This window comes from Mirounga angustirostris, unplaced genomic scaffold, assembly GCF_029215605.1.
Source record: "Mirounga angustirostris isolate CCGP_5_RB_7025 unplaced genomic scaffold, mMirAng1.0.hap1 SCAF_13, whole genome shotgun sequence".
Lineage (NCBI taxonomy): Eukaryota > Metazoa > Chordata > Mammalia > Carnivora > Phocidae > Mirounga > Mirounga angustirostris.
In genome coordinates, this window is record NW_026991721.1 from 17,518,349 (window position 1) to 17,545,463 (window position 27,115).

The 27,115-nt window shown below is 39.7% G+C and overlaps 1 protein-coding gene across 3 annotated transcripts in view; it reads right to left on the reverse strand.

Moving 5' to 3' along the window:
• TTC17 (tetratricopeptide repeat domain 17) overlaps positions 1-27,115 on the reverse strand; it is a 116,697-nt gene that overhangs the window by 4,634 nt on the left and 84,948 nt on the right. For 2 of the 3 annotated variants that reach the window (XM_045893876.3, XM_045893875.3), the window contains 3 exons: positions 22,645-22,765; positions 20,077-20,236; positions 18,946-19,029 (listed from right to left, as the gene is read on the reverse strand). In XM_045893876.3, the coding sequence (XP_045749832.1) occupies positions 18,946-19,029; positions 20,077-20,236; positions 22,645-22,765 (365 nt within the window). Of the gene's footprint in view, positions 1-956; positions 17,416-18,945; positions 19,030-20,076; positions 20,237-22,644; positions 22,766-27,115 lie in introns of those variants that run through there. The other variant, XM_054511978.2, reaches the window with a different exon arrangement.

The following is a 27,115-nucleotide window of genomic DNA, read 5'->3' on the forward strand; positions in this document are numbered from 1 at the left end:
TGACATGAATTACAGATACATTCCCTCAGTTTTCTGATGTCTGCCTTTGGACCTATGGTTTTTTGTGTGATGTAGGTTTTGATTTCCACAGTGCAGCTGATTAATTTAGATGGCTTCTGGATTTTCAGTTGTAGCTGACAAGGTCTTGCTTACTTCAAGGTTATCACGAAATTTTACCACGCTTTTCCCCCAGAACTTTTATAGTTTCATTTTTCACATTTAAATATCTGACCCATTTGAAATTTAACTTGGTGTAAAAGATACGGCTTCAACTTAGATGGTTACTAAGTTGTCCCAATAAGATTTAACAAATAATTCATGTCTCTTCCCCCAGTGAGATGCTACCTTTACCATATACAAAATTTCAGCACTTAATTTAGGTCTAATTTTGGAGTTTCCTGTCTATTTCATTTGCCCCCTTTGATGGATGGTCTCTAACTCCCAGCCATTACAGATGAAGGCATCAGAAAACTTACCCTGCTTTCTGCTTTCTACCTTATTTCTTTCTTCCAATCTAATTTTTTGGGTAATTTTATTATTCTTCATTGTCAGGGCATGTAGTATTGATATTCTATCACCCTATTCCCCATATTTGTTTTCCTACTGGTTTTGTAGTTAAATATATTCATTGACCATGACATTACTTTTGTGTGGTTTCCCCAATCATCCCATGGTTGGCTGAGGTTCAGCCCAATACTGTTGGTGGGAACAATATTCTTGGAGATTGTTACGCACTGAATTGTGCTCCTCCAAGACACATATGTTGAAATCTCAGCCTCTCATACCTCAGAATGTAACTGTATTTGGAGATAAGGTCTTTAAGGAGGTAATTAAATTAAAATGAGGCCATCAGTGTGAGGGCTTAATCCAGTAAGACTGGGTTTATATGAAGGATTTACAGGAGAGGAAGAGATACGTCAGGGTCCTGTGTGCAGACGGATGACCCTGTGGAGAGGCAGCAAGAGGCCAGCCATCGGCAGCCAAGGAGGGAGGTCTCAGAGGAAACCCACCCTGTCGGCACCTGGATCTCAGACTTGTGGCCTCCAGAAATGTGAGAGAACAAACTTCTACCGTTTAAAGTACCCAGTCTGTGGTGCTTCGTTACGGTAGCCCTAGCAAACTAACAGACATGTTCAAAACTTTCTGTCTGCAGCCTTCATACCTGAAGGACCGCTGGCTCATTCTGTCTTTCCTTGAATAATGTGTTGGCATTGTTCCATTGCCTGATGGCTGCAAAGAAATCTGAGGCTGCCTGGCTTATTCCCCCTTCTTAGTGACTTGGTCCTTTTGACTGGTTTCTCAAAAGGATTCTTTTTTAAATCTCAAATTATCTTTAATGCCAATATTTCACACATACAAAGGAACATATTTATATAATTATATATACATATAACACGATTATATAAAAATATACACTTAGGCTGTAAAACATAAAGTAACGAATATCCCAGAAGCTGTCACCCTAGTGAAGAATGAACCTGCAGCAGCCACCTATGTGTCTAGCCTCTTGCCTTTTCTCCAGAGGCACACACCATCCTAAATGCTGTTTGTTATTCCATTGCTTTTTAATTTTTTTTATTTAAAGATTTTTATTTTTCATTTGAGACACAGATATATATATATATATATAGAGAGAGAGAGAGAGAGAGAGAGAGAGAATGAGCAGGGGGAGAGGCAGAGGGAGAGGGAGAAGCAGGCTCCATGCTGAGCCAGGAGCCTGACGTGGGGCTTGATCCCAGGATCCTGGGATCATGACCTGAGCTGAAGGCAGATGCTTAACCATCTGAGCCACCCAGGCGGCCCTCCATTGCTTTTTAAAACACTGTTCCATCTCTCTCTCTCTCTCTCTCACACACACACACACACACACACATACTTGCTTCAACAATATAATACTTAGTGTACTTCATCCCGTGCATTATAAAAGTGGTTTAGCACTGTAAGGAGTCTTCTGGGACTTGAAGTTTTTACTGAACACTCTATTTCTAAAATCCATCCATATCGTGTGTAACTTTAGCTCATTCAATTTCCTTGCTGCACAATTAAATGTCCATTAAGTGAATATATTATAATGTATTTATCCATTTTCTGTAGATGGGGGCTCTGAGTTATTTCCTGTTTTTAAGTTTTCTGTTGCAAATAAATGTGCAGTTTCTCCAGTCTACAGTAGATACCTAGGGGTAGGATTGCTGGTTCACAAGATATGCAAAGGTCCAACAGAACACGAGAATGCTAACTTGTTCCTTACAGGTGCTGTAACAATCTACAATCCCATCAATGTTTAGAAGTGCTTCTTGCTTTGTAGCCTTTCTAATTCTTGGTGTCATCGGTGGGGGTAAAACAGCATCTTACTGAGGTCTTGGTTTGCATTTCCTGATCATTAGTGAGACTGAAATTGTTTGAGTTTATTGGCCACACACATCTTCTTTCAGTGAAGGGTCTGTTAATATCTTTTATGTACCTATTTTATTATTTATCTTTCTCATCAATTTGTTTATATGTTCTGCCTATCAGTCCTTGTAGGTTGAATGTGTTACATATACTTTCTCTCACTCTGGCTTATCTCTCTTTCATTTAAAAAATGCATTTAATTTAAAAAAGTTTAAACTTTAATGTAGTTGAACTTATTCACATTTTCTTTTCTAGTTAGTGCTTTAGTATCTTAAGAAATCATTTTCTATTCCAAGGCCAGAAAGATCATCTCCCACATTCATACTCAAATCCTTAATTCAAATGGAATTCCTTTTTTGTGTAAGCTGTGAGGTTAGGATGAATGAGCTCAGCAATTGCCCCAGCACAGCTTCCTGCAAAATCCCCCTTCTCCCAGCTGATCTTCCACAGTCCAGTGTATGTCAGAGTCTGCCTCGGGACTTTCTATGTAGTCTCCGCTTGTCATTATTTCTGTTTATCCTTGAGCACACGGCATTATGGCTTGTTTTATAATTTTTCATAAAAGTAAGGTAATTCTCACAACCTTATTTTTTTCAAGAGTGTTAGGTCTATTCCTTACCCTTCCATATAAAGGTCTGCTTTTCAAGTACCATAAAGAAAACCAAACTTGTATTTTTATTATAGTAGCATTGACTCCATAAATCAAATTAGGGAACACTGACATGTTTATGATGTGTGTTGTCTTATCCATGAACATTATATCTCTCTCTATTTAGGTCTTTTAAAATGCCTTTCAATAGAGTTGTATCACTTTGTGCAGACAGGGCTTACAAATTTTTTGTTAGATTTATTATTGGGAACTTTATATTTCTGTAGCGATGGAAATACACTTTGAAAATTGTGTTTTCAAATACTTTTTGCTGCTGTATAGAAATGCAACTTATTTTTATTGACTTCACAGGCAGCTATCTTGATAAAAATATTATTTCTAAAAATTTGTAGATTCTTTTGGGGTTGCTATGTAGATAATCACAACATTTCTGAATAATATTTTGGTTTTTTTCTTCCTAATACTTAGGACAATAATTTTTTTTTTTAATTTACTGTACTTGCTAGGACTTTTGGTACAAATTTGGAAAAAAGTGGTGATGGTGAGCATTCTCTTTCCTGATTTTGAAGAATTATTTTAAATATTTCCCCATTAAGAATCATCTTTGCTGTGGGGTGCCTGGGTGGCTCAGTCGTTAAGTGTCTGCCTCTGGCTCAGGTCATGATCCCAGGGTCCTGGAATCGAGTCCCGCATCAGGCTCCCTGCTCCGCGGAAAGCCTGCTTCTCCCTCTCCCACTCCCCCTGCTTGTGTTCCGTCTCTGTCATATAAATAAATAAAAAATCTTTAAAAAAAAAACTTTGCTGTAATACTTTGTTGATTCTTCTCATCAGATTAAGGAAGTCCTGTCTATTCTTAATTTGCATTAATTTACATCATGAATGGTATTGCATTTTATCAAATACAATCTACTGAAATAACTTCATAATTTTAAGCCTTTAATTTGGTTGATGAAATACAGAGTTTTCCTAAAGTTAGACCGTTTTTGTATTTCTGGGATAAACTCAACTTGATAAAGGTGCATCCTGTAAAAGAAAAATATATGCTGTTGGATTTAGTCTGTTAAAATTTGGCTTTTTTTTTTTTTTAAGATTTTATTTATTTGACAGAGAGAGACAGCGAGAGAGGGAACACAAGCAGGGGGAGTGGGAGAGGGAGAAGCAGGCTTCCCGCAGAGCAGGGATCCCGATGCAGGGCTTGATCTGAGGATCCTGAGATCATGCCCTGAGCCGAAGGCAGATGCTTAATGACTGAGCCACCCAGGTACCCCTTGGTTTATGGTTTTGATACCTATGTTTGTGAGTGAGCTTAGAGTATAATTTTCTTTCTCATAATGTCTTTGTCTAGTTTTGTTTTCAAGGTTACACTAGTCTTGTCTCAAGCAATTAACTGGAAAGTTGTTCCCTTTTCTGCTGTCCAGAAGAGTCTGTTTATATTGAGATGGTGTATTTCTTAAAAGTTTGGTAAAAGTCATATTTAAAATAAATACACCTTATATTCTTTGTAAGAAGATTTTTTTTTAACCTACTGCTTCAATTTATTTGAGTTCTGATACCCAAATGAATTTGGATAATTACATTTTTCTAGAAATTTGTCTTCAATTTGTCTTACAAATTGTTTTCAAATTTATTGGCATAATTGTATCATTTTCTTATCTTTTTAGCTGTAGTTTTGCTTCCCCTTTCCCTCAATATTAGTTATTTGTGCTTTATTTTTTCTTTTCTTTTTTTTTAAAGATTTTATTTATTTATTTGAGAGAGAGAGAGAGAGAGAGAGAGAGCATGAGAGGGGGGAGGGTCAGAGGGAGAAGCAGACTCCCTGCTGAGCAGGGAGCCCGATGCGGGACTCGATCCCGGGACTCCAGGATCATGACCTGAGCCGAAGGCAGTCGCTTAACCAACTGAGCCACCCAGGCGCCCTGCTTTATTTTTTCTTGATTAATTCTGTCTGACTAGTGCTTCAAAGAAACAACTTTTGGGGTGTGGATCTCTATTCTACCTTTGGTTTCTGTTTCATTGATTTCTGCACCTAATAATAGAACTTAAAAATGCAAGAATAAAAAATTGATAGAAAATAAAATATATACAAATTCAGAATTATAGCTGTAGATTTCAATATGCTTCTCAATAACAGAAGAAATACACAAAAAATGAGTAAAGATAAAGAAGACATGAACAATATTATCAAATAACTTGACCTAAATGACATTTCTAAAATACTCTAACAGGGCGCCTGGGTGGCTCAGTTGGTTAAGCGACTGCCTTCGGCTCAGGTCGTGATCCTGGAGTCCCGGGATCGAGTCCCGCATCGGGCTCCCTGCTCGGCGGGGAGTCTGCTTCTCCCTCTGACCCTCCCCCCTCTCATATGCTCTCTCTCTCTCATTCTCTCTGTCAAATAATAAATAAAATCTTTAAAAAAAAATAAAATAAAATAAAATACTCTAACAGTAGTAGTGTTCTTTTCTGATGTACATGGAACATTTACCAAGACAGATTATTTTCTGGGTCATAAAACAAGTCTGAATAAGTTCAAAAGAATTTAAGTCACACAAACTATGTTCATTTACTGCAATGAAATTAAATTAGAAATCAATTAAAGAGATCTGGAAAATGCCCAATAGTTGGAAACCCAAATAACATACTTCTAAATAACTTAGAGATCAAAGGAGAAATTAGGAGGAAAATTATAATCTATTTTAAACTGAATGAAAATACCAAAAACTACTGATGTAATGTACGTTACTAACATAATAAAATAAAATAAAATAAAACTGAATGAAAACACAACAAAATTTGTGATATGCGACTAAAACAGAATTTAGAGGGAACTTTTAGCACTAAACACCTACCTTAGAAAAGCAAGGGATCAAATCAATAACCTAAGCTTCCACATAAAGAAACTAAAAAAACCCCCAGCAAATTAAATCCTAAGAAGCAGAAGACAGGAAATAGTAAAGGTAAGAGCAGACATCAATGAAGGAGAAAATAAAAACAACAGGGAAAAATCAATGGATCCAAAACCTTGAGTTCTTGGTTCTTTGAGAGGATCAATAAAATGGATAAATTTCTAGTCAGTCTGATCAGGAAAAAAAAGAGAAAAGATACAAAGTACCAACATCAGAATTATGACAGCATATGTTATTACAGATCCTACAGATGTTAGCAGAATGAGAAAAAAAAATATTATGAACAATTTTATGCTAATAAATTCAACAACTTAGATGAAGTGGACAAATTTCTTTAAAGACACAACAAAACTCACTCAAGAAGAGAGATAATTTGAATACTTTTATTAAAGAAACTGAACTTGCCCTGCCCCTTATTACAGATTGTTTTTGAGATTGCTTACTTCTGGGGGGCGCCTGGGTGGCTCAGTCATTAAGTGCCTGCCTTCAGCTCAGGTCATGATCCCAGGGTCCTGGGATTAAGCCCCACATTGGGCTCCCTGGTCTGAGGGAAGCCTGCTTCTCCCTCTCCCACTCCCCCTGCTTGTGTTCCCTCTCTCGCTGTGTCTTTGTCAAATAAATAAATAAATCTTAAAAAAAAAAAAAGATTTTACTTCTTGGCTTCTATTTGTTCTTATCATTTTTTGTTGCTGTTGGTCTGATCCTTAAACGCTTCTTTTTTCCTTTTTTTTCCACTTCTTGCATTTTTTTTTTTTGATCCTCCCCTTCCTACCTTCATTATTTTATCCTCAAAGATTTGGGATTTGTGCATTCTTTTTAATGGTTAACCTTAAATCTTTACTCAGTACTTAACGCAAAGTCCAAGCAATGTGTTAATTCATTCCTCCTAAATGTTAAGAGGCCTTTTGAACATCTTAACTCGAATCATCCCACCCTCAAATATATATTGTTTTGTACAGTATTTCAGTTTAGCCATTTCTCTTAAAAATCCCACAAACTGGGCGCCTGGGTGGCTCAGTTGGTTAAGCGACTGCCTTCGGCTCAGGTCATGATCCTGGGGTCCCGGGATCGAGTCCCGCATCGGGCTCCCTGCTCGGCGGGGAGTCTGCTTCTCCCTCTGACCCTCCTCCCTCTCATGCTGTCTCTCATTCTGTCTCAAATAAATAAATAAAATCTTAAAAAAAAAAAATCCCACAAACTATCATTTTCTACAGACATGTTTGGGTTTGCATGCCTGTATCATTTTATCTGCTTGCAAATCTTTTGTCTCAGACAATTCTTTGGCTTTCATATAGAGAAGTTCCTTTAGGTAAGACTCTTGGTAGTAAACTTTTCCCAGTTATCTTTAAATGTCTTTATTCTTCTCTCATTGTAAGGTACACAATTCTAGGGGGGCCCAGTATGCTTTCAAAACTATCATCAGGCTTAGATAGTTGCTGTAAGAAACAGGCTGTCATTTTAACCATCATTCCTCTGTAATCTGTCCTTTCTGTCTCCATAAGGGCAGAGATCTTTGTCTAAATTTTTCTTCACTGATTTATCCCAAGCACTTAAAAAGTATTTGGTACACAGTAGGCCTTTGCTACATATTTGTTGATGAATAAATTCGTGCATGCAGGTTATGTGGTCTTTATTAAGTGGTCAGATGCAAATCCAAAATTATATAATCTGCTCTGTGGTACCGTGGCTGGAACTCTGCAAACCATAGTTCTCCTTCGCCAGCAGGCTTCTTGTTGGGGTCTGCAAACGTGCACACTAGCAGACCGGAAGGCAAGGGGGAGAAGGGCTTTTCTCTTCCTGTCTGCGTGTTGCACCTGCCACTGTCATCTGAGCAACAGCACCTTGCACTCACAGACCCAGCCTCACTGCATCCCTTCAGCAGCCAGGCTTGGCTCCCTCTTCAGAAGCCAGAACCCCCGCTTGCCAGAACTCCGCCTGTGAACGCTTAGATTTTGAAAACCCCACTGCCTGCCTGTTTCTCTCATCCCTAGGGGTGGGAGCCAGGCCCAACAGTTGGTATCTCTAGCTTACCAGTCACGTGTTCCCTTTTTTTTCTTTTTCGCCCTCCCACAACAATGTAATCCATTCTCTACCTTCAGTTTGCTCTTCTGAATGACCTAATGTCGTTTCTGTTTTCCTGACAGCACCCTGAATGAAACAGATGCTTTTAAGATACCTTTGTCTTTGTTGTTTTACTATGATGTAGCTAGGCATGGAATTCTTTTTATTTATCCAGCTTGGAATATAGCACGCTTCCTGAATCTGTTGATTCACTTATCTTCTTGTCTCTATAATATTTTAGGTAATTTTTTATGCACAAAGCTCGCAATTCACTAGTTATTTGTGTCTGATTCACCCAATGAGTATTCAACCTAAACAAATATATTTATTTATTTATTTTTAAAGATTTTATTTATTTATTTGACAGAGAGAGAGACAGTGAGAGCAGGAACACAAGCAGGGGGAGTGGGAAAGGGAGAAGCAGGCTTCCCGCCGAACAGGGAGCCCGATGTGGGACTCGATCCCAGGACCCTGGGATCATGACCTGAGTCGAAGGCAGACGCTTAATGACTGAGCCACCCAGGCGCCCTATTTTTATTTTTTTAAAGATGTTATTTATTTGTCAGAGAGAGACACAGAGAGAGAGGAAACACAAGCAGGGGGAGTAGAAGAGGGAGAAGGAGGCTTCCTGTGGAGCAGGGAGCCCGATGCGGGGCTCGATCCCAGGATCCTGGGATCATGACCTGAGCCAAAGGCAGGCGCTAAATGACTGAGCCACCCAGGCGCCCCCAAATATATTTTTAGTTTAAGATGTGTCAATTTGTTTTTTTAACTTCCTCATTTCTGATATGCTATTTGGTTGCTCATCTTTGAGATAACATTTAAAAAATATTTTATAATGAGAAATTTCAAATATATACAAAAGAAGACAATAGTGTAAGAACTTCCATGCACTCATTGCCCAGCTTCAACACTTATCAACTCATGGTCACTTCTGATTTTCTCTAACCCCTCATCCATATTAATCTGAAGCAAATCCCAGACTTCATATAATTTCATCAGTAAGTTTTCCAGCGCGTACCTCTAAAAGATAAAAACTCATGATTAAAACATAAGATTAATAAAGCTTGCCTAAAATATTGAAAATTATTTTTTAATATCATCAATAGTCCTGTTTCCCCTGGTTGTCTTATGCAGGTTCATTCTGCTTTTGTAATCTGAATCATAATCTAAATAAAGTCCATATGTTGCCATTGGTTAATGTGTTCTGTAAGTCTCTTGATTTCTAGGGTTCATCTTCATCTACTTTTTAACATTTCTGTAGAAGAAATGGGGTTATTCATCCTGTTGTTTTCCACTGACTGGATTCTGCTGATGGCATCCCAGGAGTCATCTAACATGCTCCTTTGTCCCCTGTATTTCCCATTAGTTGGTAGAGGCTTGACTGGCCTCAGATTTGACTTACCGAGGAGGGAGGGTGGCAAAACACTTCACAGGTGGTAATGTGAACGTCCAACGGTACCCCACACAGTGTCTGGGTGTATTTGTGAAGTTAGCAGTGAGTGATGATCACTGCCATAAATTAATTAGGAGCAGCAAAACTGTAATATTCTATCATTTCTAGTTTACTGGTTGGAATATTCCTATAAAGAGATTTTTTCTCATCAATGAATCATTAACCCCAAAGTACAGTTCATTTAGAAAGGAAGGAAACATATTTGTTATTTTCTCTTTATATTAAAAAAAAAAAAACCCACCAAAAAACAAACAAAACAAAAAACTAAGTTGTTCCCATGCATCCTCCAAGGCCAAATCCTCATAGTGAATTTGGGAGTTTAAATATCGTTTAATATATGTGATGTGTTCCACCCACTCAGTTGCTTTGTTGATTTTTGCTGCTCAAAGTGTTCCATCTTTGGCCAATGGAAGCATATTCCAGTTGGCTCTGAGTTCTTCTGACACAAACTTTGTGTCAGAGCCTCTTTGCTTTCCCAGACTTGGTAGAAGCCATTTCTCCAAGGAATTCTGGTTCTTTTTAGTGGAAAATGGTATCTAAACATCAATATCTAGGCACAAAGTGGTAACAATACTGGGTTACTCACTGATACTAGTCTTTTCATCAAATAAAGTTAGGAAATGTGTAAATACATAAGAAAGTTTTGCTATTATTTCTAATTCACGACTACAGACATTTACTTAACATCATCATTCTCACACTTTTATGTCCTTCACCTGTACCCAAACTCTAGTTCTCAACATCACCAACAAAATTACTCGTTTATTTTGCATTGCACACACCTACAGCCTCAGAACAATATCAGTATTATTAATGACAGTATTATTGAAAACGAATAAGGTTTTCTTTTGTGCTTAGGGTAAATCCCATCAAGGGAGGCAGTCCAATAATTGTCTTTTAAAGTCACTTGGAATAGTTCCTCTTGATGGTTATACCACCAACTGAATACATAGTTGGGCTCACTTAATTTTACTTTTAATTAGGAATTGCCTTATTAAAATTTGTTTTGTAATTATATAAAATATTTGTTTTCAAAGTCAAGTAGAAAGGACAATGTAGATTCAAGGAAAACTAGCTTTATGCCCAGTCTTTCCCATCCAATTTCTTTCTTCCCTCTATGGAAAACCATTTACAAGTATTTTTAAAAGTTACTCTTCCATTTTAAAATATCTGTTTCTCTCTACATACATCCCCCACCTTGCCATTGTTTAAAAAACAAAATATTGTAATCAGAGAGATGATTTTCTCCACTTTTTCTTTTTTCCACTGGCTATATCCTGGAGATTACTTCATAGAAGTTTACAGAAATTGTCTTCATTCTTTTTGACAGCTGTAAAAGACTCCATTGTGTGGATGTTCACACCCAATAAACACCCATGGATGAGTTTTTATTTAATCAGTCTCCTTCTGTTGGGCATTTGGGTTGTTTCCAGTCTGCTATTACAAATGAGGCTACAATCAACAGCCTTATTCATAGGTATTTTTGTATTAATTTTTTTGCCAGTGTATTTTTAGAAAAGATTCCTGAAAGCTGGCTACACAGGTAAATGAATGTATAATTTTGCTAGATGTAGTCAATTTTCTCTCCATAAAGGTTATTCCACTTTGCCTTTCCACCGGCAATGTATGAAGAGCAGTGCCAATTTCCCCACAGCCTCACTGAGTCTATCAAATTTCTGAATTTCTGCCAGTATCATTGGCAAGAAATATCTCACTGTAGTTTTGATTTGTTTTTTTTCTAGCTTTTTGAGATTAAAGCATAGATCACTGATTTGTTTTTTGTTTTTTTTTTTAAACTAATATATCCATTTAAGGGCTATAAACTTCCCTCAAGCACTGCTTTAGCTGCATTCCCACAAGTTTTGACATGCTTTATTTTTGTTACCATTCATTTCAAAATATTTTCTAATTTTGCTTGGGCTTTCACTGACCCATGGGTTACATAGAGGTGTACTGTTTAATGTCACCAAAATTGCTGAGGATCTTCCATCTTTCCTTTTGCTTCTGATCTTTATTTTTTTTTAATTTAATTCCACTATGGTCAGAAAATATACTCTGCATATTATTTCAATATTTTAATTTATGACTCAGCTTATGATCAACACAGTAAATGGTCCACGTGCATTTTTTAAAAATTTATCTTAAGTGGGCTCCATCCTAACATGGGGCTCGAACTCATAACCTCAAGATCAAGAGTTGCATGCTCTACCAACTGAGCCATATGCTTTTTTTAAAAAATGAGAATTATGTCACAGTTTAATGCAACATTATATAAATATGTTAGGTCAAATTTGTTTTTTAGCAAGATGATCTATATTTTTACTTTTTTTTGTCTGCTTAGTTCTATCACCTACTGAGAGAGGTTGACATCTATTATGATTGTAGACTCATTTGTTTCTCTGTATAGATCTGCCAATGTTTAATGCTTGCCTTATTTGAAATTATCTTATTGGTTACATACAGATTTACAATTTTCTGTATTCCTGGTGGACTGACCACTCTATTATTATGAATTGTCTTTTTCTGTAGTAATTCTTCTTCCCTTAAATTCCACATTGTCTGATGTTAGTATAGTTAAAACAGCTTTCTTTTATTTAGTATTTATATATCTTTTTCCCATGTTTAATTTCAACTATTTAATATCTTATATTAAAGTGCGTTACTTGTGAACAGTACATAATTGGGTTCAGTATTTTAACCCAGTCTGATAATGTTGGTACTCTAATTGGAATACTTAGTCCCTTTGTATTTACTGTCATTACTGACATATTGTGCTTATCTCTATCGCTTTACTATTTCTGTTTTATTTTACCCATTTTTATATTTTACATATAACATATATTTCTATTTTATATTCCTTTTGTCTTCCTTTCTTGCTTCTTTACTGAATTAATCAAATGTTTTCTTATTATTCCATTTTTCCTTAACTATACATTCTTTAACTGTTCGTTTAATGACTAGCCTAGAAACTACAATATGCATCTTTAAATTACTCCAGACTAAAAATACAAATGATTACTTTAATTTTACTACTTCCCTGATAATGCTAAAACCTAACATCCTGCCCATGTGTACTCATGGGAAAATTAATCTCATGTGAATCTTTTAGCTGTGTTCCCCTGGAAACCTAACAAAGGTAGAATGTCAGCCATGTTACCAGCCAACACAGTTATGGTAAAGCTGACCTGACTAAACTACAGTGGACTGCAAGGACTGTGACCATTCCCGAGTGTGACGTTTCTTGGCCCTTGTTGGAATTCTTGGACTCTAGGCCCACCAGACTCTCGTAAAAGTTATTGGTTCCTATATGGAACTTGCGAGTTCTAAACCAGGGCTGTCCCCACACTCAACTCATGTGGTCTTGATCCCTTACCCCTGAGCTGTCATTTGGGGGAAGGGGCAGATAAGGGGCAGATAACTGTCCCCGGGACTGCTGCCAGACTGCTCTGGGAACTTTTTTTTTTTTTTTAAGACTTTATTTATTTATTTGACAGAGAGAGAGATAGCGAGAACAGGAACACGAGCATGGGGAGTGGGAAAGCAGGGAGCCTGATGCGGGGCTCGATCCCAGGACCCTGTGATCATGACCAGAGCCGAAGGCAGACGCTTAATGACTGAGCCACCCAGGCACCCCTGCTCTGGGAATTCTTGGAAAACACGTGAAAAGCCGCGTGGCTGGCTTACTGGGTTTCCTATTCTATCCTTCTGAGTGAAGGCAAGACCACAAGTGCCCTGAGTTGTGCGAGTATAAAATATTTATCTAGCTGGCCAGGAATCCACTGACAGTGGATACTGCCGAGTTGTAGCAGCAGCAGAATGGACTTTCATATCCTTGGTTCAATGTGGCCAAGGCACTGTGACATAAAAGAATGCCCAGGGAAATGCAGATGAGACTCAAGTCTCAGTGGGGGGCCAACTTCCTCAGAGTCTGATGGCAAAAGTTTGACATCGTGTGATAGAGGATAAATCTTTCCATTGTGGGACTAGATGAAAGCTGGAGACAAATTTATGCCGAGAGAAACAGCCCACTCCTCCCCTCCCCACTGTCCATGAAATGGAACTGACCAGAAGTGCAGCTGTAAGTGGGCCGGCTGGCAAGAATGACATTGCCTTGGGGTAGCTGATGCATTTGGGTCAAACTAGGCATTGATGCTTGGCAAGGGGTGGGGAAGAGACTCGAGCTTGACTCTGTGTTTGTGACCGGGGCTGGAATAGACAAGAGGGTGGAGTAGCTGGGTTGGCTCTGACCAAAACTGGGTTGGCCACAGATCTAATCAGCATGGAGCGGTGATCCTGAGCCCCTAGCTGGGGGAATGGGGGACAGAAGTGGGAGAACTACTCTGCACCAGCACACAGGTTGAAAAGGGCTAGGTGGCAAGTTGGCACACAAACTGGCTACACTGGAAATCGCCACAGTACGGTGCACATCTGGGGTGGCAAAGGTTTCTGAGCAGCTCACGTGGAAGCAACCTCAGCTGCAACCTGGGGCAGCACCCTGAGGGTTTAACCCTCACATGGGGACTGACCAATGTCATCTGCGGACACTTAGTGATAATTAATGGCAATGCAAACTAAAAACTCCTGGGGCTTTTGAAGAAATAACAAAGGATAACGACTATTCTAAAGTTGGAAGCAAAGAGGATATGGACATCCTTGTTCTTCTGTGAGTAATAAATGAGAAGGGCGTGCTTTATTTGTCATCACTGTCATTTTCTAAGGCAGTGGTTTCAAAATGTGATCTTCATACCAGCAGTGTCACCCAGCAGCTTACTAGAAATGTCCATTCTCAAGCCCAACCCCAGTCCTACTAACTCAGGAAGCCCAGCAATCTGTTGAGTCTAATAAGCCCTCCAGGTGATTCTGGTGGACCCTGAAGTCTGAGAGTTGTTGTATTAAAGTTAGTAACTCAAGGTCATGGAGGTTGGTCTGTGAGCCCACAGTGGAAATGGTTCTAGCTTCTAGCTCTATTTTCCTGAAAACCTAATAAAGGGGGAATGTTCTCTTACAGGCAAGGTAGCTTATAGTAAAAATGACCTCAGTTGGTAAATTGTATCTGGATGAGGAGAACTGGAAATAAACTATAAACACCTCATGGAAAGCCAGTTTTGAGCTTCTGAGTGCCATGGTTCTTGTAAATAGCTATGCCCTTTCCAGGACTTAAGGGGCTATCACAAAAGATACTGGTTTTTATATGGAACTTGGGACATCTAAGTCAGGATAGTTCCCACAATACATCATTTGACTTGTTCCCTTGCACTTGAACTGTGACTTGGCAGCAAAGTGTGGCAGGCAGAGAACAGTCCCTGGACTAAATAAAGACTCATACCTGATGCTGTTGCACTTTCCTATCAGAAGATACTACTGTTATTACTTTGTACGGTCATACTCATTTATATTTACTCTTAATATTTACCCTTTCTGTTGCTCTCTGCTCTTTCCTGTTTCCAGCCAGGATAGTTTTCTTTCTGCCCGAAGAAATTCCTTTAGTGATGTTTAGTGCAAGTCTGTTGGTAACATCTTTCAGTTTCTGGCGGTCTAAAATCTTTATTTAACCGTCATTTTTAAAAACAGGTATAATTTACATAGAGAGAAATGCTCAGATCTTAAGTAAAACATTCACTTTTGACTACTAGAGACACAAAAAATTTCCAACACTCTAGAAAGTCCTTTCAAGTTGTTTCCCAGTCAACCCTTTCCTCCACAAAGCAACCAGTGATCTGATTTCTAACACCATAGGTGAGTTCTCCTGTTCAGAATTTTATATAGTTGGGAATCATATACTATGCATGTTTTTGTGTCCAATTTCTTTTATTAGCATAGTATTTTTGAGATTCATCAATATGGATGTTGGATCTTTCTTGCTGAATCCATTAGTATAATTAGTACCCATTGTGTAAATACACCATTGCTCATCCATTCTTCTATTGACTGGCACCTCACTGTTTTTTTGGCTATTATGAATAAATCTGCTGTGAGCATTTTTTAACAAGTATTTTGTGGACAATGTATTTTCATGTCTCTTTGATAAACATCTACCAGTAAAATTCCTGTATCATATATGCTTAACTTTTTAATAGACAACCAAACTTTTCCCAAATATCTGTACTGTTATACTTCCACTGCCAACACATGAGAGTTCTGGTTGCTCTACAGCATCTCCAACATTTGCCATTACCAATCTTTTTCTTTTAGCTCTTCTAATGCTAGTTAGTGCTTCCTGCTTCAAAGTCTATTTTTTCTTTTTCTTTTTTTTTTTTAAAGATTTTATTTATTTGACAGAGAGACAGCGAGAGAGGTAACACAAGCAGGGGGAGTGGAAGAGGGAGAAGCAGGCTTCCCGCTGAGCAGGGAGCCCAATGTGGGACTCGATCCCAGGACCCTGGGACCATGACCCGAGCTGAAGGCAGATGCTTAACGACTGAGCCACCCAGGTGCCCCAAAGTCTATTTTTTCTGATGAGAGTATACCTCTATCACCTTTTTTTATTGTTTGCATGGTATATTATTTTCCGTCTTCAGTCATGAAGTACTTCTGTGCCTGATATTTAAAGAGTTTCTCTTATAAGCAGCATATAGTTGAATTTAAAAAATCCATTCTATACTAAATGCATAAATTATATAACTTTTTTTACCTAACTACTGATATGCTTGGGATCTATACTTCCTATTTTACCATTTGTGTTTTATTTTTATGTGCCTTTTCCTTTCCTGACTTTCTTCAGATTAATCAAATGTTTTATATTATTCCATTTTCCTTCTGTTAAATTACATTTTAAAACCATTGTTAGTAGTTTGCCTAGAGCTTAAAACTGTATTTTTACTTATCACAGTCCCATGCGAATTATTACTTTAGTACTTGGCTGATACCAGTTAAACCTTAAAACTTTTAAACTCCATTTACTTCCCTCTCATCATCTGTTATTGTTACCGTGGATTTTAGTGATAACGTAAAAGTGCGGCGCCTCCGGGTCCTGCAGGTATGATTTTGTACAGCTACCGTTCATTCACATTTGTCTTCCTGGCGTTCCTCAGTCCCTCCTGCATGTCAATATTTCCATCTGGGATATTTTCCTGAGAACTTTCTTTAATTATTATTTCAGTGCAGGCCCACTGGTGCCAGATTGTCTGAATTTTCGTTTCTTTGAACTCATCTTTATTTCACCTTAATATTTGAAGGACATGTTTGCTGGTATAAAATTCTAGGCTTGCAGCTTTTTTCTTCCAGCTTGAAAGCTGTGGTTACACTGGCCTCTGGTTTCTACCATCTCTGTTGAGATGCTGTCAGTCCTGCTGCTCCTCTGGAGGGACCCACGGTGCGTTAAAGATGGGCCATGTATTCTCTGTCATGACTAGCAGACGCAGGACGTTTCCCCTGCCTTTGGCTTTGAGCAGGCGCGCTGGCACTCGCTTGGACAGAGTGATGCCACTGCAGTTCTGCTACGCATAGGCTCGCAAAGGCGCTCAGAGGCCGGCGTGCTTCTGTTTTCCCCCTTGTGGAGCCCCGAGCCACCACGGAGAAAGGGCCAGCCACCCTGCCGGAGAGACTCCCGAGACAGAGCTTCCCAGCTGTGCCCCAGCTACCCCAGCCACTCCAGCGGACGCATCAGACATGCGAGTGATGGCCAGGCCCAGGCGAGTCTGCGACACTGCTTTGGTGGCCAGGCCCAGGCGAGTCTCTACACGTCTGCAGTAGCATGAGCGACTCCAAGTGAGACCAGAAGAAATGCCCAGCTGAGTCTAGCTCAGACTGCACAATCTTGAGCACATAACGGTTTTGTCGGAAGCCAGTAAATTCTGGGCTGGTTTCTGAGGCAGAAGTGGATAACTGAAACACTGTTTGGTATTCAGAATGGAGTGCTGCCGTAATAGAAACTTAGAACCTGTGGTGTTCTAGGACTGGGTTGAATACAACTGCTGAGCATCAGTGAGACTTAACGGAGGCTGGAAAAGCACGGAGGAAATCACTGTTGGAGGCTGGAGAAGGGGCAGGCTTACCTATTGGCAAAACAAACGGTGAGGCTGTACCTTGGAGTACAGCAAAAATACCTAACCGCGTTGTGGATCTGGCTAGGAAGACTTCCAAGAGGAATACTGAAAGTGACGGGCTTTTTGAAAAATCCTCTAGTAGGGCATTAAAAGAGAGAGAACTTAAACAAGAAACTGTGCAGTTTTCAAGCAGAATTTAGAAAAAATGCCTTAAGCTGGGACTTGCCAGGTTAGAAAATGAAAGTTTTTCAACTAACAGCTTCTCCAATCAGCATGAGGTTTTAAAGTAAAAAAAAAAAAAAAAAATCCAGAATGTTACCAGTAAAACTATGGCCTCAGGGTCAAGCTCAAATCGGAAGCATGGCAGTAGGACCCTTTGTTACTCCCACCTCAGAAGGTAGATGTAAGCCTCATAAGGCTCTCTCAGACAAAAAGCGTCTAAAAATCTTAAGGGCATTTACACCCTGGACTCACATTCCAAGGTAGACAGGGGCCTTCTTGAAGAGATTTGGGGTGTGGGTTCTGTCTGGAGTGACTTATAATTTGAAGGTCTACAAAGTCTTTTAAAGGGGTTGTGCCAGCGTGGACTATAAGGGACAGAGAGGTGGGAAGCAAGATGAGTGAGTTCTTCAACTGCCAACCCAGGCCTTTCTTACAGAAAAGGAAAGACTACTCAGAGAGAAGGGTCAGGAGCGGAGAAGCAGATTAGGGAACCAAGCCCAGGAAACCAAAATGGGCCATAATCAAGGAATATTCCTTGTAATGCAAGTCATCATGGGAACTGGTGACATATGGCCAGACAGGGTCCAGAATCGACAGGGAAGAGTGACTGCTACGTCCTTCCCGTTTCCTCTCTTTAAAACTGCCATGACTTCCCTATTCCTGCCATACTGTCGTGTCGTGCCGGAAGCCAAGGTGATTCTCTCAATCACTAGGTTATAGTACCGCTTTAACATTACATGCTAATAAAGTGGAAAGATACCCAACCATAAAGTAATTAATTTTAGTTTTACAAAACCCCCTCTTTACATAAATATCACACAGAAACAGATGAACAGTCTTAGAAACTCTGTTCTATGTCCTCTAGGCTCTATGAAAATGCAGTTTTGCAGATATTTTCTTTCATCATTTCAAGAGAAGAAGATATTTAAAGTTGTGTTTCCCATCCACAATCTGAAATGCCAACTACTCTTCTCCACCAGAAGGACACCTGACTTATGTCATATACTGTGATTCCATGGTTGCCAGGACCCCCATCTCCATGTACCCACGCTGGAGTAAAGAGGACAAAACTGATGAGGTAGGTTTCACCACGGGAGGTAAGCAAGGCCGCCACAAAGAGTACTACTAACTGAGTGATGGAAAAAGCAATGGAAAAGTGATGGAAACTTTTAGTGATGGGTTATTTCATGTCCTCCCTTTAGCTACTAAGTGCTGCGTAACTCATGGAAGAGGTTAGAGCCACTTCGTGGCAAATCACCCGGGAAAGTTAGAAGGTGGACGAATGATAGTTTCCAGCTTTCCTACAGGGTGACTTACCTTTTCCAAAACTTTGGCAATTCGCGTGCCAATTTGTTCGAGTGACTGCTGTGGATATTGGTCTTTGCCAAGATTCTGCAGTACCTGGTGCAGGGAAAGATGGCAGGTGAGAGCAATGAAAGGAGCAGGATCTAGGTGACGCTGCTGACGCTGAGTTGGACACTAGAGCCCAAAAGCAATGGCTGCTGTGGGTACGTGCTGTGGTCCTGCTGGTCAAGATGTGTGGAAGCCTTTAGAGTGTCCCTTCCGTCCCCTTCCACTTAACAAAAACTACAGACATGTAAAACACATTCATCACAGCAACATTAGAAAACAGAGTAAATAAAGTTAAAACTATCTATAATCTTGTCACCTAGATGCAACCACTGCTAATATCTTTATACTGATCTCTCAGGTATTTTTCTGAAATAATATGTATACACACATATTACTTCTCTCACAGAATATGGGATCACACTGCATATTGTCACCTATATTTTCACATAATATGAAGATTTCTTCATGCCAATAAATGTATTTCTACTACATTTTTCTTGTTGTCACCTATATTTTCACATAATATGAAGATTTCTTCATGCCAATAAATGTATTTCTACATTTTTCTTGTTGTCACCTATATTTTCACATAATATGAAGATTTCTTCATGCCAATAAATGTATTTCTACTACATTTTTCTTGAGCGCTCCATTGTATACTATCTTATATCTATACAACATTTATTTAACAAACCCTCTATTCTTGGACATTTGTGGTATGTTTCTCCAATTGTTCTTCTTAGCATGCTGTTTGCTAGGTATATGCCAAGTCTGCTCACCTTCCTTGCCTTCTTAAGAATGCCAACAGGAGAACAAGCTGCCCTAAGTAATTCTTACAAGAGCCTCTGTCTAATGGCAAGCAGAATGCTACCCACCTTGAGGAGTGAATCAGAATTAAACTTTCCTGGCCATTAAAAGAGGGCATAAACTCAATCCCAGGGCCTGAAAGAAATTAGGCCTGGCCTAAAGTCACCAAGATGACAGCCAGCTGAAAAAAGACAAAAAAACATGGCCTGGCCACTGGGCTTTCTGCTATGAGCTGCATCATCACTGTGGCGCTAACTATAGACAGGCTGAATAAAGCTGAGCACTCACCTCTGTTAACTGACTCTCACCCGTGTAGTGAAGGCTGGCCCGGTTGGAGACCCCGTGCAAGTGGTCCAGGGTGTGCATGCTCGTGGGGAGATTGCCATTGCAAAGAGGCTCCATCGCTGGCTGCTGTATTGGAGTGGCAAAGTCGATGTGTTCTGTGATGCTGAAAAATGGAGATTGCCACATTAGCCATGGAAAACCTGAGTGGGTAGGGAGCAAGAGTATGAATAATCAGCTGATCGTAACTTCACTATGTTACTAGGACTGTCTGGAACCACAGACTCACAGACTGAAGAGACCTCAGAAGTGATCTAGTCTGATCTCTCATTTTACAGGTGCAAGGATCCAGTGCCTGGCAATAACTGTTGAATGTGTGAGCAGAGATCATACCCCAGGTCAAAGGAGCAGGAATCTGAGTCCTGAACGCAGTGATTTCCTGGTCCACTCAAGCTGCCTCCTTTCTATGCACCATGGTGTCTGGTCTGGTCACTGCCATTGGCCACTTTTTCTCACGGGGGAAGTTTTGAACCTGGCAGGTTTTATTCTAGGATTTCTTTTTTCAGGGAAAAATTTCTTTTTCAGTGATAAATACCCACAAGTGGTTCCTATCTTTTACTTTCCCTTTATGCACAGAAGCCCACCCCACAGAAAAAGTGACCTCAAGTTTAGACAGTACATTTTAAACAGATGTAGCTGGTCAATATATCTATGCATAAGATGTTAACTCCCTTTTGTAGTCCCAAAGTGGTCATTTTCCTGCTATATGCAGGCTAAATGTTATACACTACCATATATGCTGACATGGCAAACTGGCATGGTCAAATTTTATTTCTAACTATTTAAAGCGCTCATATATATTAAGCAAACATCCATTCATTATTTATTCAGAGCCTACTACATGTCACACACCAGAGCTATAATAACTAACAAGACATACCCAATCCCTGCTGTTATGGTGCTTGTGGTCTTGTGAGTGACTAAGTTATTACAGATGTTATAAAAGAGGAGAACAAGGTACAATGTCAGTACACTATGGGGGGGTATATATGAGGAAGGGGGTGTTAGTGAAGGGTTCCCTGAGAAGTAAGATTTAAGTCAAGACCAGAAGGATGAGTGTAAACAAACCAGGTGGGAAAAAGGTGGTGAGAACATCACCGCACGCAAAGGGACACCGGTGTGAAGGGCCCGACAGGAGGGAGGGTGGTGAGGATGGAAAGACACGTAGCAGCAGATCACGAAGGGCTTTGTGGACCACGGTAAAGAGCAATAAGAAGTTATTAGAGCATTTTAAGAATTATTTGACTTGTATTTGAGGAAGGAGTCTGAGTACTGTAGGGAGAAGGGGCAGAATAGAGTCAAGAGTGAATAAAGCATGCGGCCCAGCTAGGAGGCTACTGAGTGAATGGAAATGGAGATGATGGGGATCTGGTTTAAGGGGGCAGCAATGGAGACGGAGAAGAGCTGATGGCTTTGAAAAATACTCAGAGGGTGGATGGGGTAAGAATGGGTAACAGACCAGATCTGAGTATCTAAGGGAAAGGGATCACTAAGGACGACTCCCAGGTTTCTGGCCGAAGCCCTGCTAGAGCTATCTACTAAGAATAAGAAACAGGGGCGCCTGGGTGGCTCAGTCATTAAGCATCTGCCTTCGGCTCAGGTCATGATCCCAGGGTCCTGGGATCGAGCCCCACATCCAGCTCCTGGCTCAGCGGGGAGCCTGATTCTCCCTCTGCCTCTCCCCCTGCTCGTGCTCTTTCTCTCATTATCTCTGTGTCTTGAATGAATAAATAAAATCTTAAAAAAAAATTTTTTTTAAATAAAAAAGAAACAAAAACCACACAGAACAATGATTTTTTGGAAGGAGAGTGGACAAGAAAATTATGAGTTTGGTTTTCCTGAGCTTGAGGTGTCTCACAGGTATTGAGGCAGGGAGGCCAGGTAGGTAACCGGACAGATGGGTTGAGGAATTTGAAGAAAAATCTGACTTGGAGATTCGAATTTGAGAGCTGTCAATATATTGGTGGTGACAGACGTTCTGGGAGTACATCAGTCTGACTAAGAGGGATTCTAAGAAAAGAAGGCTGAGAGGTAAATCTTGGGGAACTCCAACACTTAAAGGGTAGAAAGGAGCCAGCAAAAGAGAATGAGCTTTCAGGGAGGAAAAAGTTATCAGAGGGGCAGCCTTGCTCAGCTGGTGTCTTGGTGGGTGTTTGTAAACATGGATATGCTCTGGCTCGCTTTTTAAGTACACAATGTTAGTGATAAACCACAGGTGTTTCTATAAAGAGGGATCCAGTCTTCCACTCTAAGTAAGTCACACACTTCAGGAGAGCTTACAGAGTGCGGGAGAAGGCACTAAGAAGGCAAGGCACATTCGCTGTTTCAGTACAATGGGCTGTGCCCACCTGTGGCCTGTGGTCAGCAATGGTCATCCTCGGAACCACCAAGCCTAAAAAGGCCGAGTCTTCTAATAGCTGCTGACAAAGAAGGGCATCCCTGAAGTCAGCGGAGGCCCAACGGGTTCGCTGGAACACAAAGGCCATGAAGGAGGGAGAGGTTTAAGATACTCACTCAATGTTTTTTGAAGAAACTGCAAGCCAGGTACTCACGATGGCAGTCAGCTCTACCCAGCGGAGTTTGAGGCACTCGTCTGGGCTGGGCCATCCCAGACTCTGGTAGTCACGCTTTTTTCCTAGAAGGAAAGTATGTCATCAATGGACATAACTGCAAAGGAAGAGAACCCACAGTGTCCTAGGTGCTGGTGATTACTTCACCCAGGCTGGTGTGTTTGGAGGTTCCAGTCATTCTTCTAGTCTTTAGGATTTTTATCATCTAGAGAATTAAATTCTTGTCATTCACAGCAAAGGCAGTAAGATTATCTGAGTAAAGTCTTAGACTCAAAGACAGATGATGAAGTAAAAATAAATGAGTCCATTGGATTTAAGACTGATCAACATAAGATAAGAGCTAAGATATTCTTCAATGTTAACATCTTACCAAATTTCATTTTTACCCCTCTCCATTTTGATTTTATAAAGATAACTCCAACTTAGGAAAAGCATTTATGGCTAAAGCAAGGTTTCTCATCCTGGCAGTACTGATGTCGTGGGCTGGAACATGCTTTGTCGTGGGGGCTGTCCTGTGCATTGGAGGATGTTTAGCAACATTCCTGGCTTCTACCATAGAACCAGTAGCACCCTCCCCCAGATGTGATAACCAGAGTGTGCCCTGGGAAGACAAAATCACTTCTGGTAGAGAACCACTGTTGTAGAGAAAAGCAGCAGATGGGGAATAATGGTGATAACGAAAGGTTATCATTTATGTCCAGAGCACTTACTGTGTGTTCAGGTCCTGTGCTAAGTGCTTTACATCCACAGACTCATTTCTCAGATGGAAAAAAATCTCTCTTCTCAGAGAGATCAAGTGACTTGCCCAAGGTCACCTGGCTAGTATATGGCAGAGCCAGGATCCAGATCCAGATCTGAGTCTAACAAGTATGCTTCTAATCACCATGCTATTTAAAGCTATATTGGGCTTTTAGCGCTCTGTTAATGGACACACTTCACAGTACTACCTTTTGTGTGTAGGCCCTTCACTTAGATTGAGCCCCCAAGAAAAAAACAGAACTAAATCTTGTCTGGGAAGGGGTCTTCTGGAGGACTTAGAATAGAATGAGTGGGCAGGAAGGAGAACTTTTGTTCTGTGTGACTTTTTTATAATGTAGGAATTTACCAATAACTGAAAACTGAAGTATAAGCAGGGCTTTAGATTTAAATAAAATAGAAAAGAACAGTTTGGAAGAGTTTCAAATAAACCCTGCCTATTTTTTATTTTATTATTTTACTTTTTAAGGTTTTATTTATTTATTTGACAGAGAGAGACACAGCGAGAGAGGAAACACAAGTAGGGGGAGTGGGAGAGGGAGAAGCAGGCTCCCCGCCGAGCAGGGAGCCCGATGCGGGGCTCGATCCCAGGATCCTGGGATCATGACCTAAGCCGAAGGTAGACACTTAACGACTGAGCCACCCAGGCACCCCAAATAAACCCTGTTTAAATGAATAACTGAAAGAATTAAATCGTAAGTTTAACAATAAAGCTTATTTTTCTATTATGTTTAAAGAAATTCACTTGAACATTTATTGAGCATCTATCATAAGGGCCTGGGAACTGTGTTGAGACACTAGGGATACAGAGGGGAATAATACAGAAGGGGTCTGCCCTTGAGTTCACAGTCTAGTGAGGAAGGTAATCATAAATCCTAGGATACAACAGGATGAGTGCCAGAGTGAAAGTATAGGACAACTGCATGGAGGTGAGAGCAACCAATTCTGCCTGAAGGTACTAAGGAAGGGAAGGCACGTAGAGTCTGAAGTTTAAGGATGAGTGATCTTTTAGCTCTGCTGAGGTGGCAGGGGGGCATTCCAAGCAGAGGGAACAGCATGTGCAAAGGCAAGGGGTAAAATAAAAGCACGGCTGGTTCAGAAAAATAACAGCATGAAGGCTAGAGACAGGCTGGGTGCTTGTACACCACACGAGGAAGTTTGGACTTCATGCTGTAGGCCATGGGGAGCCTCTGAGCCCACATCTCCCCATCTTGTTCACACAGAAATATCCTAAGAGATTCTGTTAAATGCTTTGCTGAAATCTAGTTACATTGTGTTTATGGCACTTCTCTGGTCTTCCAGTCTGGTAGCCCTCACCAAAAAAGGAAATGAAATTAGTTATGCATTATTAGTTTTACTAATTCTTAGTAAATCTACAGTGGTCCTTATTGATCTCCACTCTTCCCCATTGGCTTACAATCTATCTGTTTTATAATTTGCTTTAGAACTTTGTCAGGATTTATCATGAAGCTTATCTCTTGGTAGCGAAGAGAATCCAGATTTATTTGAAAACCAGGATACTGAACCTCTCTGGCCACCTGTCATTTCTTCCAAGCCTTAGAATTTTTCATATAGTGACAGTAAGTAGTTCCCTGATGTCATCTACAAGTACATTCAGTGCCCTCTGTGGGCCCACCCACTTGAATCCACTTAAAACCACTTAAGTGCTTTTCTAGAATCTCAAACCATACCAAGCTTTAAATTTCACTTTTACAAGAAATTTTTAGTTTTTTGTTTGTAAAAGTAATATAGACTTATTATAAATTATTTAGAAAATGGAAAAGCATATAGAAGAAAATAAAAAATCACACATATCCCTATCAGCGCCTAGAGATGACCACTTACATTTCGGTATATTCTCTTCTATACTTGTTTCTATGTACTTGTTTATTTTAGCTTCTTTCATCAAATCTAAGCAGTCATAAGCTGTAACGTGTACATTATTTTATATGGTGTAAGAAAGAAAAATACTGCCAATTATTGTGTAAAATATCATCATGTGTAAGATGTATCTCAATTGTAGAGATACGGAAATGTGAACAAGTGTAATCATAATACAGTATATTTACTATTTTACAAAAACTGAAGTATTCTACCTGCTATTTTATAAACTGCTTTTGTTCACTCACTAAATTATAAGCGTCTTGGCAGTACAGTACATAGCATGGACATTATGTAATTTATTTAGGCAATTACCAACATTTAGGCGGTTTAAAATTTTTTATTATGATAAGCGACCCCATGATCAATCTTTGCACTTCTGTCTTTGGCACCTATAAGATGATTTACCTAGGGTAAATTATTGGAAGTAAAATTGTTGGTATATTTTTAAATTTTCTGCTATATATGGTCAGATGATCCCAAAACTCATCTCATTAACTCTGTGTATTGCACATTTAAAGACAGTTTGAGAAGCAAAAATGGCATGTTGCTGTCTGTGTTTGCCTATCTTTGATTGCTAGGGAGGCTGAACATTTTGTCACATGTTCAGTGGCCAATTGTACGTGTGTATTTGACGAACGGTCTCTGTACTTGCACATATCCTACTGAAATGCTGTATTTTTCATACTGATTTGTAGGTGTTCTTATTTTTTTTTTAAAGATTTTATTTAGTCGAGAGAGAGAGAAAAAGAGCGTGCTAGTGGGAGGGGAGGGGCAGAGGGAGAGGGAGAAGCAGACTCCCTGCCGATCGGGAAGCCCAAGGTGGGGCTTGATTCCAGGACCCTGAGATCATGACCTGAGCCGAAGTCAGGCACTCAACTGACTAAGCCACCCAGGTGTCCCTGTAGGTGTTCTTTAAAAGATACTGATAATCTGTGCTTATCACATAGTCTGTAGAAATATAAATATTCTTCAAAAATACTTCGTTTCAATCCTTTGCCTTTCTATTTTATGGTGTTTTCTGGTGCCAGAGTTTTTCTTTTTCTCTCTGCCTTAGAAAGTCCTTTTCCACCTAGAAAGTATATAAATATTCATCTAAATTTTCTACTTCTATGATTTTATTACATTTACTATTTAATGAAATTTTCATTTCCATAATGATATTTTACATTTTGAATACCCTTTTCCTTACTACAGAAGACAGACCTAGCAGAGGAAGTGTTGCTTTCTTTCTGGAACCTGTTAACACACGATGTCACCCTTAAACAGTAAAGCTACTGCATGCTGTCAAATCCGGTCATGACAAAATGTCCTTTTTGGTGCCCTTTGTATTTTTCACAAGTAACACTTCACTCCGGGATTTAACCAAACTGACCCCATTTTTTATATTTTATTATGTGCACCCTGCTTTCAGCTTTGGTAAGTACAACAAATTAAACAAGACATGTTTTCATGAATTTACCTTGAATTTTTGAAGTCTAAGATAGTGAAAATATCCTTTAAAAAAGAAGATTTTTTAAAAAGAAATTTGATCACCACTACTTCATTGCTAGAAAAAAAAGTCAACTGGGCCCTGAACCTGGAGTCCCAAGATGCACTCCAGGACAACTATGAACCCTAAAAGTACATGACATATTCTGATGTATATGCCTTTTTCCTGGGAGTCGTTCTAAAGCATTTATCCAATACTTAAAGAGATCTCTGACACATAAAATATTAAATGTTAATATTTATTGAGTCCTATGTGGCTAGTTCATTTAAAGCATTTTACATGTATA